Below are 20,228 nucleotides of genomic sequence, written 5' to 3'. Positions count from 1 at the left end.
AATATCTATTTATTTACTTATCTATGTTCTTTAGAACTCACCGTGGTGTCAGGTGAGGTTCACAGAAGCTAAACATTTACTGAAGCAATCAAGACCTGACTACACATCTCGCAAGAGAGAAGTTCATCTGGTTTAAGTAGCTTGTTCCTTTAAACATGAAATCACATCCTAGGAGGAGAAGTGGAAAAAGCTCATGCTCACCTCCGAAGAACTAGATTAAGCAATAATCAGATTAACAACCACCTGATCGATACTGAGCCAAGGAAGGGCTTATGCACACAATGGGTTGACAGGGAAGATAGGGCCCAGAAGGAGGGAGGTGGCGGTCAGATGTTCAGAGCTGTGGTCAAGGGTCTAAGCACAAAACAGGGAATAGGAGGAGGCAACTGACACAGAAAACTTGGGAAGGCCACACAACATCCCTCGCCCCAGAACTCCCAGGTTTTTCTAATGCTTAGAACCTTGTCACAATGTCACCTTTATAGGCAAGGCCTCCTTCAGGCTCCATGCCTCTATTAAGCATGGTATTATTACCCCTGTCTCCAAAGATGAAAGAACAGGAGTTTGAATAAGTGAAAGCTTGCTTGTGACACATGACTACTGAGTGGGTTCAAAGCTATGGCTGTGTTGCTTTCCAGTAAGATGGGGAATGGCACCTTCCAATTACAAGGTGACATACTAGTACAGTAAAACCATTAACAACTTTGTGTAGTCTACAAAATAAAAGACAGACATGCATGGTTAAAAGTCCACAAACCTCAGCCTGGTCATCCCCAGTGCAGACATAAAGTCTGGCTCAGGCTACACCCAGTTAATCTATAATGTAGATCTCCAGCAAGGCAAAGACTTAAAGGTAAGCTCAGGAGGTTCCAATGTGGTTGCCACCTCTGTCCAAGCATCCTCAGCATCTCTGAAAATAGTCTTTCCTCTTGCTTACTATACAGTTCAGGCTGGCCTTGAATTTACTATGTAGCCCAGGCTAAGTCAAGTTCACCATTCCTGGTTTCTGCCTCCCAAATCCTGGGTGTATAGATTTCAGCCCTATAGCAAACCAAAAATTCTTAATTTTTTAATTCTGAACTTATATAAATCACATTTATTGTAATTTCTCATGTATGCTCATACATGATATATGTATACCCACCCCCCATTTTCTTCAGACATCATGGCCTGGACATATTCTCTTTGGCATAACTATGTTAGGCCTATAAACTGAATACAGTAACACAGAGTAAGAACTTGGTCTTGAAGTTCATGGCAAGAGCCTCATTAATATACTTTGTTAAGATTCACATTTACTTTTTTATTCTATGTGTATGAGTTTTTTGACTGTATGTATGTCTGTGCATCAAATTCATGCACAGAAGCCAGAGAGGGTACAAGATCCCCCAGAGCTAGAATTACAGACAGTTGTGAGCTGCGATGTGTGGACTGGGACTTGAACCCAGGTACTCTGGAAGAGCAGTCAGTGGTCTTAAACCACTGAGCCATCTCTCCAGGCTCTCAATACAGTTTTGACATTTTCAAGTCACATGAGAATGTTTGGGTGTCCTGAGATCTAAGCACCCTGATTCTACACCTCACCAAGTAATTCACTTATTCAAAGTGAGCCATCCAGTTCCAGAGTCATGGTGAAGACATCTCACCAGTATGTGTCACTATGATCTCCAGTGACCACATCCATCGGCAGCCTGGAGTTACGATCACCCCCAGAACAATCCTTTCTGTTGATCCCCAGTGAACATGAGGTCTCTCTGTATTGTTATCTCTTTTTTGATACTTACAGCAGTTCTAGGAAAAAGGGTTTACAGATAAAGAAACAAAAACACAAAAGCTTCTAAGCCACCCTGAAAATCACCTACGAGAGAAACTATAAACAAAGCCCTGCCTCGGGAAGGTAACCAACACCATGGAACTAGCCACTTAAAAATGGTTCCAAGAGCTGGGCTATACCTGTGCCAGTAGAATGCTTCCTAGCATAACTGACAATGGGTTTGATCCCCACACTGCACAGACTGTGTGTGCATGATGGTGTGTGACTACAGGATCAGAAGTTCAGAGTCAGCCTGACTACACAGCTCATCAGCCCCAAGATATATAAGGCCCTGGTTTGTTGTTGGTTTTGTTTGTTTTGTCTCTAATAATTAGTTGTATGGAATGTGTGTTTTGCGACAACAAAAACGGTTAGAAAAATGAAAGTTTGTTTTTTTTAAGAAGACAAATTATTCTTATTATGCCAGCTATCACCTTTGATTTTGTATCAGTTGGCTCATACACGATCTCAGATATTCTGGGAAAGGGAAAGACACCATATACTTTATGTCCAACTTGCCCCTTTACAGTGGGTTTATTCATTCGATGTCCATTTACAGGCATCTACCTCACAGCCAGTGTGGCCCTAAACGGATGTTTGGTATCCAGATACAGCTAGGAAACAGCTGCTGCTCACAGCACCTGCCTCTAGAACACTGGATACCCTAGTATCTTCTGTGTGGTCGTCTCCCATTCTAGACCTACCCATGATTCAGTGCAGCAGGAAGCTTCTAGGACTCTGCCTCAGCCTTGTAGCCAGCTTCCAATTCAACTAGCAAATACCTGGACCTAACCCCTCGTTAAATATTTTATCACCCTCTAGACAGGGCAGTGCACAAAACAGATAAGGTCCCTACCCTTTGGTCTGGGAAACAGATAATAAGCAAGTAAACGCACGAGCACGTGAGTAACTTCAAAGGCTGGTTGCTGCCAAGAAAAGAAAATAGCAAAGACCTAGGAGGTGAACAAGGGTTGGGGAACAGAGCAGAGTTTGATTAAAAAAAAAAAAAAAAAGCCCCAAGACAGCAACTTTGGGGGGAAATAACAAGTATACAAAGGTCTAAAATAAGAATGTTCTAGATAAAGAAAGCAGAGACATCAGATGCCAAGAATAGTCAACTGATTTGAACCAGGGTCATGATATGATCTCATGTTTATTTTTTAAAGACCACCCTGACAACTGCATGGGAAATAAATTCAAAGGGAAACAAGGTGGGGGAAGGAAAGCAGGAAGAAATACATGAAGCTAAGGAAGTAATCAAGGGAAAAGATGGCAGTGTTTTGATCTAACAATGTTAAAGGGAAAGATGTATTCTGGTTCAATAAGGCAATCACCCTTTCAGATTAAGTGTAAAGTGGGATGAGGGGACTGAGGAAAAGAAGTGATGGCTAACGTTTGATTCGACTCATCAATAATAAGAGCTAACTTTTCTGAAGGGGGTGGTTACTGAGGAAATAAGTCAGTTTGAGATAGATAGGGGAAGGGCATGTTTCTTCACAATAAATTTGTGATAATTTAGATATATAATGTGGTGCTATTGAACAGACAGTTTGAGGCTTGACCTTCATAATAATTCTGCACAATAGGCAGGGAAGCCCTGGTATTACCCAAATCTTATCAACCAGAAAAGGAAAGCTCAGAGAAGACCTGCCTCAAAGCAGGAGCCAGCGCCACTTGAACAATGGTTGATTGCACATTTAGAAAGAGAATCATCTTCACTCTTAGGGACATCTCTCTGATAAACCACATTTACCTGTTTTGTCTCATGGGTTACATGGCTGCTCCCAAGTAAGAGGCTGTTCATACCCAGAGAAGATTCCTTCCTAAGAGTGAGACTTGCCCTCCTAGCAACGTTAATAAACTTAACTGATATGTATAACTCCTATTACTATCTTATAAGAATTGTGTCAATAATTAAGTGCATACAGAGCCATGAAGCAAAGGCATAAATCTCTCTTTAAGAAATGACCACATTCTGAATGTCATTTTTATATAACAGGGTTTTTTCCCCCTAAGGAGCACATTTACAAACCAGAAAGGTCAGCTGGGAAATGGCCAATACAAGGAAAATCACTCTATACTAGGAGCTGTGACTAGGTGTAAGAAAAGCTCGCACTGACCTCAGCATTTCTCCCACCAGGCCAGGCCTGCTCATTCTCCTAGGGTTGCTTTAAAGTGACAGAAACTCCCACATTTGTTTTTTCTCAGACTACTTTCTCATGAGTCCAATGTATGTGTCATAGCCAGGCTTCATTTCAAAACACTAGAGGTAAATGGTGAAATGAAAGCCCACTCTAAACAAAACTGGGATGACAGGTGGGAAGATAAGAGGAAGGAAGGGAGGGGAAGAGGAAAAGTGGAAGGGAGTGGGGGAAGGGAGAGGGGAGGGAGGGGGAGGGAGGGAGAGGGAGGGAGGGAGGAAGGGAGGGAGTAAGGAAGGGAGGCATATGCAAATGCCTGACAGATCTTTTATGACAAAGGACCTAAGAAAAACATGTTCACAAAACATCACAAAGCCCCATAGGAAAGACATGCTTGGTTCATGGCTTGAGTTAAGAGTAATCAGTACAGCCTTTCCATATTTAATCATATTGTCAATCAAAGGAGTATCAATTATCAGTGTAAGGTTAAAAAAAAAATAGCATGCCTGCTTAATTCAGCTACTAGCACTTCACCAACCCTTCCCACTAATAGCGGGCTTCTTAGGTATACTCTTAAGCTACAAACAATAGCCTGACTGACACCACAAATAACTCTAGAATCCTAAGACCTGGAAGGGAAATTTAGGAGTCATAGTATCCAACCAACCCATTTTACAGATAAGGAAAATAAATAAAGCTGAGAGAGAGACGGTAACATGACCCCTTAGCACAGGGCCCCTTCAGGAAGAAAAAGTTGTCTTATTGGTTCTTAGCTTCTAGTCCTTATACTTTCCCATGCTGTCTATAGAACAAGGAAATAAAGGGGCCACCAGGGATGACCCCAGGATTTAATAGAAGTGAAAAGAACTAGGGACTTAAGTCTCAGAGCAAGACCAGGACTTGTAGCGGACTATCAGCTAGTCCTCTACCTGCCTGCAACCATTGACGGCCTGCCAACAGTGTCACTAGGCCCCTCTCCCTGGAAATTTGGCTTGGTATGACAGAGTATGGTGTCTTCCATCAAAATGTGCAAATGAGGCCTGGAAAGGTCACACGGAAGCAAGCTTCAGGTTCTAGAAACACCCTGGCCTTTCCTAGGGGTGAGGAGAAATGTCAGCATCCTCCCTTGCCTGTCAACCAGCAGATTCCTCAGTTGGCCCTGAGGAGCTAGTCCAGGTTATAGGTACATTATAGACAGATAACATCTGTCTTCTTTTGGACCAGTCCAAGCATATCTAGAAATTTCCAGACACTGCTCATGCAGAACTGACACTTCTGTGCTTTCAGAAAACAAAATTCTGAAACAAAATACTCAAACAAATACTCAAAAATACAAAATAACAAAATACTCAAACCTAACTTTCATAAAGATCTTGTTAAGTTAGTAGGGAGGCTGTAACGTATGCACGGTTTATATTTCATTTTTCTATTGCAAATGCTTGTATAGATGAATGCATGGATTGGTAAAAAATTAACAATAATAACCCTCTCCTTTGCTGTCAAGAATGTGCTCTATCTCTCCCACCCCCACAAAAAGAGCATTTTAGCATGTTTTAAATTTTCCATAGTATTGTATCTCACTCATATACATACCTCGCCTGTCCCCTTGGGTATGTCCTCGATAGGTAAGATGTTCTTTGCACTAAAATGCTGGTAACAGTAGAATTCAAGCTACATGCATGATTCCAAGTGTCTCTCACTAACTATCCAAAAATAAACCTATATCTAGACAAGATGGCTCATGCATGAAATCCTAACACTGCAGAGGTTGAAGCAAGAAGACTAACTCAAATTAAGACCAGCCTAGGATACTTAGTAAGTCCCAGGCCAGCCATAGAGAGGACTGTGACCCAGAGCAATCAAAAATAAAATAATAATAATTAATGATGATGATGATGGTGAGTAGGTACTCCATTGATGTCAGTCCATTTTCCACTCCTAATCAGTTCCCAACCCGCTAATAATGTGCCCTGTCCCATCCCATTGCAATGGGGCCTGCGATTGAACAACAGTGTTAGCTGGAGATTTAACAGCAGCATTAGCACTCCACCAATGTGATCACAGGAATTAATCGTAAATGAAGTACTCACGGCGTAAGCACCTATCAAGAATGCGGCGTTTGCTCTTTTCCGCTGATCGAAACAGGTGTAGTGCACTATTTTCTTTCTTGATAAACTGTATGACTGGAAGCAAAGCACAAAGAAGAGTGTTACCACAGGACAAACAGGCACAGGTTCTCATCTTATCTCAACTTCAGCATGTGTAACAGTTCCTACAATGTAACACTTTTCAACTCTAGCTTCCGTGGTACCTGGACATAAGTGTTTGGAGCTGAGGAGGCCCTAATAGCTCCCTTTCCTGGGGGAGGGGAGGCTAGCTACTAGGTCCCTTTTCGGCAATCTACCTGAATGTAAGAATTGACAATTTAACAAACAGGACATCTCTGAGAAAGGAGACCAGTGCAGTTGGAAATAACTAAATCGTTGATTCTCCATTCATGGGAACCATTTCTGATAATTTATTCTTGACCTTACACATATGACTTAACCACTGTTCTCAGCATGACACTCTGACTCCAAGAGATGTTGATGTACCTTTCATATTTTACAGCTTGAGATTGTCTTCTCCAAAATTTTCATTTTTAGAAACCAAAATTAAAATTTTCTTTCTAGTATATACTCGAATAGTCCCCTTTTAATTAGCTTAAAGTCGGTGATTAATGGGAAAAAATGAGGAACCATCAAAAGGTTATTGATGAACATCATAAATCAATAATTAAATGCATGAGTTCCATCATTAAGCAATTGCTAAATGCCAGGCAATATGCAACATGCTCAAGTCCTGAAGCAAATCCAAAATATAGCCAAATGGTTTGCTGAACACATGCTGGACATGAAAAGTAAAAATTTTATCTGCTAAGCTAAATCAAATTATTAGTCACAATTCAAATGTACAGAACATGGATGTGGTTCAATTAAATCTATACATAACGGGTACAAGATTGTTATGATATAATTAAATGGAAAAATAAACATAGGCACATAAGACTATACTTCCAAGAACCGTTTCTATAGTTCAGTAAATATAGGTACACAAATACCTTTTATACTGTCTGTAAATTCATACAGAAAACATTAGTGGATTTTTATACCCAATACACTGAACACAACCAACAAAAAAAAATCCACTACTATGTTCATTTTCTACAAGGAAAAGAGAGCAAAATCCAAGAACCAAGGTTCATCATTTTAGCTTATTCATGAAACCTGGTAACTACACATATCCCAGCTAGAGCCCAAGAGACATTCACCCGTTGGGGCATGGATAACTACAAATCACATTTTCTGAAAACAGAATAATGTCATTGTTAACTGAACTTTTGAAAGTTAGTGGCTGACTCAATCTGTTATTATCAATGCCTGTTTTTTAGGATGAAGCAAGGAGAGAAAAAAGTAATTGTGTACAATTCAACTCCATCAAGTGTATATACGGAAGTGATTCTAAAGATTTTGACACTAACTGGGGGGGGGGGGCGGGAGGGGTTCATGCCTTTGATCCAAGTACTCAGGAGGCAGAGCTGTGTTTTCTTGTTCTCACTCTTTCTCATCCTAGATTATATAGGTTACAAAGTCCACCTTGAGATGAAACCATGACGCTGAAGATTAGAATTCTGAGGAAGACTTTCTTGTCACTGTGTCTATAGAGATTTTTTAAAGTAAAGATCATACAAGTTGGATTTTCTTTAAAAAAAAAAAAAAAACAAACTTACTACTTCTTAAATTTCACAAGCTTTCAAAAATGACAGCGGATAGCATTCTTCATAAAATCTATCCAGAAATGTTAACTATTCCTTTTATTTGTACATGGGGTGGGGATGAGCATCACATCACACAAGGAAGGCAAAGAACATCTTTGCAGTCTTTTCTCATCTTCCCCCATATTACGGCTGGGTCTCTTCTCGTGTTTCTGCTGATGTGCTGTGTGCTGCAAGCTAGCTGGCCCACAATCTTCCAGGCATGTCTCCCGACACCACTTCCCACCTCACTCTAGGAACACTGAGGTGACAGACACGCATGCCACTATCCAGCTCCTTACACAGGTGTCAGGAATCAACTCAGGTCGCCAGGCTTCTGGGGCTAGTACTTCTCCATGGGAGCCACCTCCTTGTCCCTAGAAACTTCAACTATTTCAAAATATTTCCCATGGAAAGCTGTCAATGGATACCAACTTTTGTTTGTTGCAAGCTTACAGCTAATTTATAGAGAAAATTTGGAGCATTTATTCTGCTCAGATGTTTTTGGACTTAATTTTCAGAGTTTATAGCTGAGAAGTGGTTTCCAAAAAGTAAAGCCTGGTCACTATCCCACACCTCAGACTGCAGTGAAGTCTGGCCACTGTCCCCCAGGTCAGACCCGAGGAAAATGAACTTCTTGACCAGAGAGTCAAAACCAGTCAAAGTGGCAGATAAGAACCTTGTAAACTGCAGCCCTGTCTAATGTCCCCTCACCTCAGCCAGGCTCCTTCCTATAGTCGCCCTGCTCCCATAGCGGCACCCATGATAATGTTCATGGGGAAGATGTTCTAAGACATCAGTGAAAAGCACTGGAGATAATAAAACATTTTGTCAGTTATTTAGCTAACGCTTTGTGTGATAGGACTGGTAAGAAAAAAAACTTTAATGTCTTTCCTTTCAAATATGGAAAAACCTAACATTTCAATAAAACACACCCAACCTGTTATGCAATCCAGGCACCCTAAACAGAGCACCGTTCAGTGGGGACACACCTACACATCTCTCAAGGTCTTTCATGAATATGATGGTTCATACTGACAGAATCAAGGAGCCTCTAGGAGACAAACCTTCAGATACATCCACCAGGAAGCTTCACCCTGCATGTGAGCAGCAACAGGCCATGGACTGGAGGCCCAGAGTGAATTCAAAAGAGGAGAGAAAACTAGCCAACAACATTCATCTCTCTGCTTTCTGAACAACCTTTCACACTCTTGCCACCAGGACTTCCCTGCCATGATGGACTACGGCCTCAGACGGTTAGCCAGAACCTTCCTTCATTAAGTTGCTTCTGTTGGATATTTTGTCGCAGCAACAGGAAAAGTAAACAATAAGATAGAAAACTGTCATTCGGGAGAGACCAAATTTGGGCACAACATGGTTCTACTTTATCAACCAGCCCCCGACATTATCTGCCATCAGCCCAGGGGAAAGAGAGCCTCATGTCTCTGGCAGAACCTCAGCCTTCTCTTCTCTCTGGCTCATCTCTTCTACAGTCTCCCAGGTAGACCTGGCTCCTCAAAGAGAACATTTGCAAAGTCATGAGCATACTTCTTGCTTTTAGTAAGCTAACCCCATTCCTATAGAATCTTTTACTCCTTCATGTGAGATGCTCAGAGATTACAAAAACACTGCCCAGTGGCAAAGCAAATGTAAAATACTGGTCAAATCAAGCCAGTCTTAAACACAAAAAAGGAGAAATACTAAGGTAAAGGGCCTCTGGCCAACTCATTGACAAAGCATACTCAATAGCCACTACCCATCTTTATATTTTAGATTTTCATCTAGAAACTGACATATATAGCCTTCTGAACCTTCTCAAGCTAAGCAGACTACCAGACCAGCCATAGCAGCAACAGCAGCAGCAGCAACTAATATCTGTAGGTCATTTGCTACCTTCCATCATTTCCCAAGGCAACAGGAGCGATGCCAGGGAGGTCCCATTCAACATCACCTCAGAGTGCTTCTCAAAGCAGAGGTCCCAAACAAGCTGGCACATAACAAGCATGCTGCATTTTACCAGAACATAAGCCAGGTACCAGGAAAGGCCTGCTGCAAACACTGACACAGCCAAGTGTGGGAGGCAGGAGGAATCCAGAACTCTTTCGCTGAGGCTGATAATTGGTGTAAACCTCAATTATGAGGCCATAACAAGTTTTGTGGCTCAGGATTTATTAAATAAGTCTTGGGCTGAAAAGTTCAGCATTATGAAAATTTTTCAGAAATAAAAAAATAAATAAATTTAAACCTAAACTCCATTATATTTTATTATTATATTATTGCATTCCATTGCATGCTTTGGTGCAAAAGTCTGGTGCAGAAGGCCCTGGAGAACTTAGAAGGCATTGGCCGCTGGGCCCACTGAGAGTTCCTGTCTCAGTGGAACAAAGCCTGGGAGATTCACTGGTCTACATTTATTGGCAAATTCTGGATGCATGTTACATGCAAATACGATGCTCCCCTCCCCACCCCACTCCCCTTGAAAAGGCTGTGATCCTGAAACACCATGCAGTGAATCAATTTGCCACCTGGAAAACATTAAAGTCCCTTGTGAAAGAGTTCCAAATCATGTTATCCACCTTTTAAAAGCACATTACAGAAAAACATTCCCACAAACTCCTAAGAAACCTTTGCCCCAATGAATGAATACATGTTACAGGCGATGACACCTCAGAAACAAGGTCCTTCAGGGGTCTCATAACTAAGCCACCTTCAACAGAGTTATTCCAGAGGCTTAACATTCAGATGCTCCTAGAACTTGGAGCATCAGGGTCCTAGAACTTGGGGTGGGCCAGGTAACAAACAACAAAAGCAGATCCCATCAAAGAACATGTAACTCAACACTTTTGTTTCAGTGGAAGAACTGGGCATAGCACTGTCAGGTCCTTCAATGTTGAAAGAAAGCCCATATCCAAAATTCTGTGTATATTTTCATACATCTGTCATAAATGCCAACCACAGATTTATGTTTCTTTCTTTCTTTTTCATTTTTTAAATAGACTCACTGTGTATCCCTGGAACTTGCTCTGGCCTCAATCCACACTGCCTCTGCCTTCCAAGTGCTGGGATTAAAGGTACATGCCACTGCACCTTGCTCAAGTTTAATGTATTTTCAAGAGAGTTTATCCACCACAGGTCATGTCTGTAGACAGAATGCTGTGCCCAGTTGCCAAGCTAAGGAAGTTCCACCACTCTATCTGCATGAATTGAGCAGCTGCTCCAGGAATACTGGTATAAGGGGAATCCTGTCTCTAGCCACATGTGTGATCTCAAGCTAATAAACAAGGGAACAACTACACAGGGATGCATTCACAGGACACACGCTATACAGTAACTGGTTTAACAAGCTAAAGATACAGTCGGCAGAAGAGCATCTATAGATTTACCCAGTCAAACTTAGAGAGATTTCCAGACCTGCTTTGCTTACCTGAGACTCAAAGTTCTATGAGATTCAAATAAATTACAAGTATGTAGTGTATCATCAAACATGTTTAATGGTACTTGTCAAGCAGGCGAAGTGACACCATGACAGACTAATACAAAGGTCAAGGGGACATTGCCACATATACATCACCTTTCTTTGAATGAAAAGCTATGTGAAGGGTTGCATTCAGGTGTAGTAGTAACTCTACAAGACAAACAAGTCATGGAAAGTTGGAGGTAAAAGAAAAGGGAGGCATGCTAACGTAGAGAAGGGCACAGACTAGCCTTAGATGACAGTGACATACGCAAATCATGCACTTGTTCTATTTAGATCAGGAAACCACAAACCATTTAAGCATCCAACAGAAAAACGTGATACAGGCAGGTGCAAAGCTAACAGAAACAGAGCTAATGGGTCACATAAAGACACAATGATTCTTAAGCAGACTTTTGATAAAGTTGTTCACAATGCTAGACGTAAAATACTAGAGTCATTTGATTAGGATACTATGTCTAATTGAGATATGAGTCAGTCTGGGATAGGGAAGATACTAGTATAGTCAGATTAATATATTCCTTAATTAAAAAAAAAAACATACAGCCCATGCACGTCTCTAAGCAAGCACATGTTGCCAGTAATGGTAGTCCAATTAAAAAGAGCACAGCACAGGGACCGTGGTGGCCAAGGCATCATTCTCTTACTGGTGGCTAGGTTAGCCCAGCAATGGCCACAGCAGTCAGCACCTCGACAGCCATCAGGGGTCACTACCAAAGCAATAAAGTGAATAGGTCTTCCAGGGAGCAGCCAGGACTCTACATGTTTACCTCCAGCTTTCTCAGGAAAGGGACATTCTTGAACATTTTCTTTGGCTGCACAAAATAAAATATGGTTCATGTTTTGCTTGGAACTATGATAAAAACAGGCTGATTTTTTTTTATTTTAAAAGAAAACAAGTGTTTCTTTATGGTTTATTTTTGTTCCAAACCCAGTAGCTTGCATTAATAGATGGCATGTTTGGTCAAAGAGAAAAATCACTCATAAAATTATTTCTCAGTAGGGAGAGGCAGGAGGATAAGGAGATCAAGACAACCCTCATCCTCAGCTGTACAGTACACTGCAGGCCAGCCTAGGCTACGCGAGACCCTGTCCCCAAAGGATAGGGTGTGTGTGTGTGTGTGTGTGTGTGTGTGTATCTGTGTTTGATTATTCGGCTCACACACTTGAAGGCACTTGAGAATTCTCTTAGAGTCTTCTGACCTGAGGGTTTCTAAATGCACATAAAACATCCAGGCCTTGCCTTATGAGCTCCACATGTGCCTGTTCCCATGACTTACAGTCCCTCCTAAAACTACATGCACTGTCTCCAGAATGTAGCTCGCTTTTCTTCTCCCCCAAGCCCATCAACCTGAAACACAAGAGAGCTGCATGAGGCGGTCTTGACATGTTTTTGTAGTTATAGAAAGAGGGTGTCTATCATTACATCAAAAGAGCTCTTGTGTACAAGCACCTGAGAGCGTGGCAGCTGCCTCGGTTCCAGGATAGAATTACTGCCCTGATTCATCAGCAACAAGGGCATTCCCAGAACCCACCCCCTGCCAGGCCCCTTGGAGCTTTAACACAACCCTTTCTTCCAGGATGCCTGCTCTTCCTCTGCTTTTATCCTGAAGAGGTAATAGGGGAGCTTTGTACAGTTCTCTGAATACTCTTTGAATCCTGTCTGCATGGTCCAAGATTACTGTAATTGTCCTGTTGATTCATAGCAGCAGCTATGGTTTGTTTTTGCTTTTTTTTTTTTTTCTGCCCTAGAAAACATCGCCTTTCTTCTAATTTTTTTTAACCCAAGCTGAGAGTTTTTGCTTCTCTGAGGAAAAAAATAAAATCAATGATTAATAATGTACCAACTATGTTAAGAAAAGCTTATTCAATTGCATTACTTTTATTAAATTTTCAGGCTTTTCAATTAGCTTTGATTTTTTTAACTGATTAAATTAGGAGAAAGTAGTATTTGTTTTTTATTTACTGCCAATTTTGTCTTCTTCTAATACAGCCTTGAAGCATTAATACTGTAGTTCAGTGTTCTTAGCATTGTCTGAAACAAGTCTACCTCTGAGAATTAATAAGGAGCTGTAAGTGTTCCCAGAAGAAAAATATAAGTACACACCAAAGTGTACATGTAATTTCATGGTTTATAGATCCCTTGAAATACCAGGTTGACAATCCCTGCCCTCCCATCAATCACTGAAGACACTTTCCACCAAACAGCACAGTTTTTCTATTGTTCCCATGTTAGTAAGTCTCTCCTCTTTGATTACTGCTTTTTCACATAAGAATTGATCAGAAATGGCAAACTTTGACCTATGGTTGCATAGCTTGTTAGTAACAATTTGTTAAACAGTATCAAACAAGTAGATGTTTTTGTCAGTGGTGGGAATAATAATGTCTTGTTTGGGGCACTTTAAGTAAATAATTCATGGGTAATTTTCCATTCTGACAAACATACTTAAAACTGAAGTCGCTGGGAATGAAATGTGAATGAACACACACAAAACCAACAATAAACGTGGAATAAATCATCTCAAAGCACCATCTATGACACTGAAGAAATGGGAAACATAAGCTGGGTGTGGCCGCACACATAAATCCCAGCACTCAGGGAAGCAGAGGCAGGAGGATCTCTTGGAGTTCAAGGCCAGCCAGCCTGGTCTACAGAGAGTTCCAGGACAACCAGAGCTACACAGAGAAACATCACCATCACCAAAAAGCAAAAAAAAAAGAAGAAGAAGAAGAAGAAGAAGAAGAAGAAGAAGAAGAAGAAGAAGAAGAAGAAGAAGAAGAAGAGAGAAACTTGGGAATTATCCATTTGTTGCCATGAAATTAAGAAGGAAAAAAAATCATAAAATCATAACTTGAAGGAACAAAAATCTCCACAGACTAGTGTGTGCCTAAATCACAGTGTTAAAAAATTAATAAAATTTTGAATGTTAAAAAAGAAAACAAGGAAATTAAGAAATCACTTAAGAGAAGAATTCTAACAGGAAGTTACTAATTAAAGCTATAAAGGGGAACAGTAAGATAGATGACTCAGCAGGTAAAGGTACTTGCCACCAAGCTCAACAACCTGAGTTTGATCCGTAGAACGTGCATAATGGAAGAAAAGAACTGACTCCTGTAAGGTGTCCTCTGACCTCCACACACTCGACATCGTAAGCATCTCTCCTCTCTCTCTCTCTCTCTCTCTCTCTCTCTCTCTCTCTCTCTCTCTCGCACACACACACACATATATGCACGCGCACGTGCCAAGATTTTAAGCCAGAGGGATGTGCCATTCAGTCAAATAGGTCATGGTGATGAATTGAATGGTTGAATGGGTAAGGTGCAAGCCTCAGGGTGACAAGACCACCTCCTCCCCAGGAAATCAGTACATGAAATCATCCACGAGACGATGCCAAGGGTGGAAATGGCAAGCTAAGGCTTTTGAAAGGTTCAGCAGCAAGGTATCCTGGCCCTGGTCAAGAGGAGGAAGGTAGTGAAGAGGAGGCATCTGCTGGGTACCTGTGCTCTGGGAGGATGGGGAGATTCCAAGTGTGAAGATGCTGCTGGCAGAGTGAAAGAGAATGTTTCTGTGAGGCATGTGTAACGGGAAGAGTATATTCCAGACTGAAGAGCACGGAGTCCAAACTCCTGGAATAACACAGCCAGGGTGGCAGCCACAGCCACTGGACGGGTAAGAAGACCCAGAGCAAGGAAGGATCCTAGACCCAAGCAAGGGCCAGATTACCCCCAAGGCAGAGAGGAGAGTGTGAACAAGAACACCCAGCTCTGACTTCCTCCCACCTCTCCCTGTGATCTCCTTGTGTCTTAACAGCTGTCCTTTGGATTCCTATTAAGCTGACCAGGTTCCCGGTAGGGAAATGATAGCACCAAGGTTGAAACAGGTATTCAAAACTCCCCAGAAGAACTATAAGATTTCCTGCCTGAACTTACAGATGTGACATTAGGAACGTGATTTGGCACAGCAGCTAAATTTTAAAATTGCAATTCTTTTTCTTTTCTTTTTTTTTAGACAAGATCTCTCTATTATGTATCTCTAGATGCCCTTGAACTGACTGTGGAGAGCAGCCTGCAAACTCACAGCTATCCACCTGCCTCTGCCTCCTGAGTACTGGGATTAAAGAAAGGCATGTGCCACTGTGTCTAGCTTGAATTCTTGCTTCATAGATAAGAAACAGATTCCACAGGTCCAGAGGAATTCTGGCTTTGAATTGCTAATGTAACTCTTTGTCTCCTGATAATAGAGATTCTACTTGGTATGGTTCACTGAATTAACATTTGAGTTTTAAAAAGGCAATCCTTCAGAAAGCTACACATTAGCCATGAAATGTATTGAAGCTAAAAATGTCATTCCAGGCATCTAGCTAATTACTGATCACGGGAAAGAACCACGGGGGTTGGTCTGAAGTTTACTGAACTTTCATAATGATGTAAGAAAGTTTTGGAAATGAAAGAAAATTTAAAATAGAAAAACGTCTCTATTCCCACACACTGTTACATATAGACTATGGAAGAAAAGAAAACAATTCAATCCATTTACTCTTTTGCAATCACTCTAAGTAGACTCTTGAGTTAGATGCATGACTTAATCTTCCTCTATTATTTATTTCTTTTTGGTAACTCCAGATAGTATTTAGGTTTCCTGGTTACTTGTACAGAATTCATGTCAGCAACATGATAGCTTAACTAATAAATGGGGGCTTGGGAGATACTGAAGTGGGTAAAAGATCATTTGTTACACAAATAAGAACCTGAGTTTGAATCCACAGTCCCATGTAAAAGTAGGGGATGGGGAGGGCACATGCACTGGTAACCCCAGACCTAGAGGACAGACAGGTGGATCCCAGAGACTTGGCCTAGCCAGCCTAGCCAAATGGTAAGTTCCAGGTTCAGTGAGAGACTTTGTCTCAAAGGGGAAGGGTGGACAGTGATAGGGCAGGACACTTAATGTCTTTCTCTAGCCCACAACACACATATGTATGTGGAGAGAGAGAACTAGAAAACTTCTAGATCCTCCCAAAGAAAATATGAGGTTCAGGCATTAACTAATGATCTGTCCAATCATTTAAAGTTCATTTTAAGGGTTATTATTTACTTCCCTATGATCATAAAAATACCTATTTTCTAAACTACAAACAGTAGTTTCTTGGCTCTTGTTTACTTAAATGAATTTACAGTACATTTTCCAGTCAGATAATACTGCATGATTTAATTCCTAAACAAGTTGGGTGTGATAGGTTTTTGTGTTATGTATTTATTAACTGAAATGTCATTATATAACCATATTGTATGACACCACAGTAATGTCAATGGCAAAAATCTGTAAATGTATAAAGCATACAATATATTCTACAGGTCATGATGCTCTGCCAGACTACATTTATATCTAAGTTCAATCAAAACCCCGAAGGCAATCGCTGAGCAGATTGTAGAACAGAAACACTTTATCCAACATAAAGAGTAAAACACTAAACATTGTAAGTCTGTGATTATCTTACGAGCATACATCGTAGTATACTGTTTCCCAAACTGAAACGTTCAAGAGGTCCATTTCGAAATTGGAAGGAAATATACATATTGATTTCCATGTAGTAAACTTAATACTGTAAATGACGTTCAACAAATATACAAAACTTTCCATCTTGGCCAAACAAAACCTGGTTATGTGCCCAATGAGACCCTTCATCACCCCATAATAGCATCTACAAGCAGATCTGGAGGCTTTGGAAAATTATTCTATGAGGGAATCTTATAGAAACTCATTAACAACCTAAAAGGCTGTGCCCCTTTCTTAGGTCACAATTGCAATTATTTCATTCCGCTCATATTGCAGTTGTCCTGAAGAAAGAAAGAGGTTAACATGTCCTTTGTGGTATAATCAGGAGAATCGATTTCAACTTCTAGGTGAACTCTCACAAATTTCTAAAGATCTAAATCCCTGATTAAATCATGTGTGGACAAAACAATCCCACTGGGCAGGTTTCCTGGTTTAAACATTTTAATTCCAAAACATAAACAGGTCTAGAATACTCACTTTTAGTTTCTTGTTTAGTTTACAGCAGTATCTGTACACCATTGCCAAGTTCAGAGGTCCAAAATCTGCATAGAAACTGAGATATATACATATATAAAATAGCATTTAGTACAAGCACAGTTTTCAGTAATATAGATGCTCACTTTTATTTTCATCTAATTTGTAATCAAATTTCAATCATCTTTCAGGAATAGGTTCATTACTTAAGTAGTCTGCTCCGTGCCAATCCAGGTGCCTCATAGTTTCACCCTACTAGTGCCCTACAGTTCTTCTAACCAATCTCTTAATAGAGAACTCTTTGGGCAATTTTCAGTCTTAAGTCCTTTTAACTCCTTGCTGTGCCATTTAGATGAAAGGATTAAAAAGCAACCAAGGGGAAGGGAATGTGAGTTAACTCGTGCGGAACCTACTCTTTCTTGCTTTTACTTCTTCACTGGCTCCATCATAATGCTCATGAACTATTCTAATTCCATGTCTTCCACTCAAACACCCTCAACCCTCATGTATCTTAAGTGCAGTGGTCCTTTTTCCTATCCACTCTTCTTAAACGTCCTCTATGTGGCTCCCCCCACACATCTCCAGAATACAGTCATCAACCTGAATGTAAATCTATCTTAGCCACTGTCATGAGTCTAATTGGTGACCTAGTCGGAAAGTGTGCTCTTGTCCACTTCTGACCCAGCGCTTGTCTTCACCATCGTCTTCCTACTAGACCCACCATCTACAGGCCTTCTAACATCTCAAACTCACTGTGCCTACAACCACCTTTCCTTCAAAATAGCCCCAAGCTTTTCTGAGTCGCTGAAGCATGAAATCTCTCAAACACAATATAGCAAAAACAATTATTATATCAAATGAGCTACCACTCTCATATACTGCTTCCCTTTCTGTTCGGATGAAACAGCAGAAGCCCGGCTCCTCGTCAGCTTAGTCACGTTCTGTTGGAAATCTCGGTCTCCTTCCTCATGACGATGTGTTTCATCGTGCAGCTCAATCTCACTTCGTTCAGCTCCTCCCATTATTGAAAAACTGCTGAGAGCCTCCTCACCACTGAGGATGACTCCACCACCCAGCAACCAAAGCTTAGCACACCATGCTCCTAGCTTCCAGGCTGATCCTGTCTCCCAACAGGTCCCCATCAGGATTTTCATTCCACAAGATACATCCAACCCTTCCTCCACACACTTCACACACTCCTAATGCAACCAAACCACGTCAGCCCTCTTACAGAGAACACTCTCCCCTCTTGTCACTCTCCTTAGCTTCCGCAAGATGACCTTAAAATGCAACTGCCACAAAGCCTTTCCAGTCACGTTTGGGGAACTCACTAAACATTGCTCAAAGTCCTCCAAACTTACCATTTCAATGACAGCATCACATATTACGGTGAATTTTACATAAAGATTCTGCCTAATGAATTACAACATGAGCTTCCCCAACAAGGAGCCTATTTATACCTCAGGTACTTGGAAGAATGGCCTAGATGCAAGACAACAAAAAATGAGTCACCATGCAGAAATGCTCATTAGTTCTCTAAATTCAACTCAGGCTAGAGCTCAAATGTATTAAATACCACCAAGTTGGTAGAAACCCATCTTTGAAACACCCTCTTACTGAGGAACACATTTAAATCTTCTCTGCCACCCAAATTACATATGTCACTCTAACTACAAGTCTGCCAATACCTACTGGCCTTGGGTAAGTAAAAAATATTGACTTTGTATATGTTATCCATGTTGAACAAGGTAGGAGTGTTTTGGAACATATAGAACTAAAATTGGCTGCCTTTATACATAGATTCATGAAAAAAAAAAAAAATAACACAAAATGACCCCAAAAAAAGAAACTTCTAATGATTTGAAGAGAAAGTTCTTTATTTCTAAAGTTCCCAGTGTGGTGTTAATTTATTCCTAAAGTTCCCAATGTGGTGCTAAGCTATACATATAAACAAGAACCCATTAAAATGAGAGCTGGAGGTGTATCTCAGAGGCACAGCACACACTTAGCATGCACAAGGCTTAGGTTCAACCCCCCAGCACCAGGGGAGGAAATGAGAACTGCACATAAACAGGTAACTAACTGCATTGGTTAGGGCAACACCATCTTTACAGCAGACTTGCTTGTTCTTGGGTTCATTGGAAGCAGCACTTTTTAACAAACATACCTTGGAATATTTTTTATTGGAACATGCATATGGACCCTTGTATGATTTTTAATTAAATGTGGAATTTTAGTCATTCTCTCAGCTTTTGAAATTCATGCTGAACAAGCTTCAAAAAAGCACAAACTGGGGCTGCAGAGGTAATAGTTTACTGGCTAAGAGTACTGGCTGCTCTTCCAGAAGACCAGGGTTCAATTCCCAGCATCTTACAATTCCCTGTAAGTTTAGTCACAGGAAACCCAATGCCCTTTTCTGGCCTCCATGTGCTTTGTACACACAGTGCACAGACAATGCAAACAAAACACCACACACATAAACAGTAAAATGAAAACAAACAAAAACATTAAGTTTTTTAAAAAAGCACAGAGAATCTTAGTCATGTAATTCCAGCTTCATTCTAACCACTACACATCAACTTCAACCTCCCGCTTAAAGCTATACAGCTTAACAATGAGGTCCACTTGTATAGATTCACTTTTGGAAGCAGAATGGTTAATGGACAGAACTATTTTACCAAATTCCAGGAAAGTAATCGGGTATCCTCCAATAACACAAAATCAAGTAAATCAAATGTAGACCTCATCCTTCCAGTGATCCCAAATTTTCCAAGAGGTTAAATAGATGTCAGCTACTTAAAATGACAAAATTTCAGTTTTTATATCAAAAACTGAAGGGATTTCCCATTAAAATATACTCAAAGCCACATGTAACTAAAGGTTACAAAACTGGACTGTGTGAAGCAATAATGGGCAATACTAATCAAGATGAAAATATAAAATAGGTACAAAAATGGCCACCATGCATTAAGGAATTG

The 20,228-nt window shown here is 40.7% G+C and overlaps 1 protein-coding gene across 2 annotated transcripts in view; it reads right to left on the bottom strand.

The window, feature by feature from the left end:
• The window catches only part of Cdc14a (cell division cycle 14A), a 154,846-nt gene that overhangs the window by 118,051 nt on the left and 16,567 nt on the right, over positions 1-20,228 (bottom strand). For both annotated transcript variants that reach the window (XM_027395580.2, XM_027395582.2), the window contains exons 3-4: positions 17,254-17,329; positions 6,045-6,137 (exon numbers count right to left, since the gene is read on the bottom strand). In XM_027395580.2, the coding sequence (XP_027251381.1) occupies positions 6,045-6,137; positions 17,254-17,329 (169 nt within the window). The remainder of the gene's footprint in view (positions 1-6,044; positions 6,138-17,253; positions 17,330-20,228) is intronic.

Source organism: Cricetulus griseus, assembly GCF_003668045.3.
Source record: "Cricetulus griseus strain 17A/GY chromosome 1 unlocalized genomic scaffold, alternate assembly CriGri-PICRH-1.0 chr1_0, whole genome shotgun sequence".
NCBI classification, from domain to species: Eukaryota; Metazoa; Chordata; class Mammalia; order Rodentia; family Cricetidae; genus Cricetulus; species Cricetulus griseus.
This window is presented reverse-complemented; position numbering and strand designations above follow the sequence as displayed.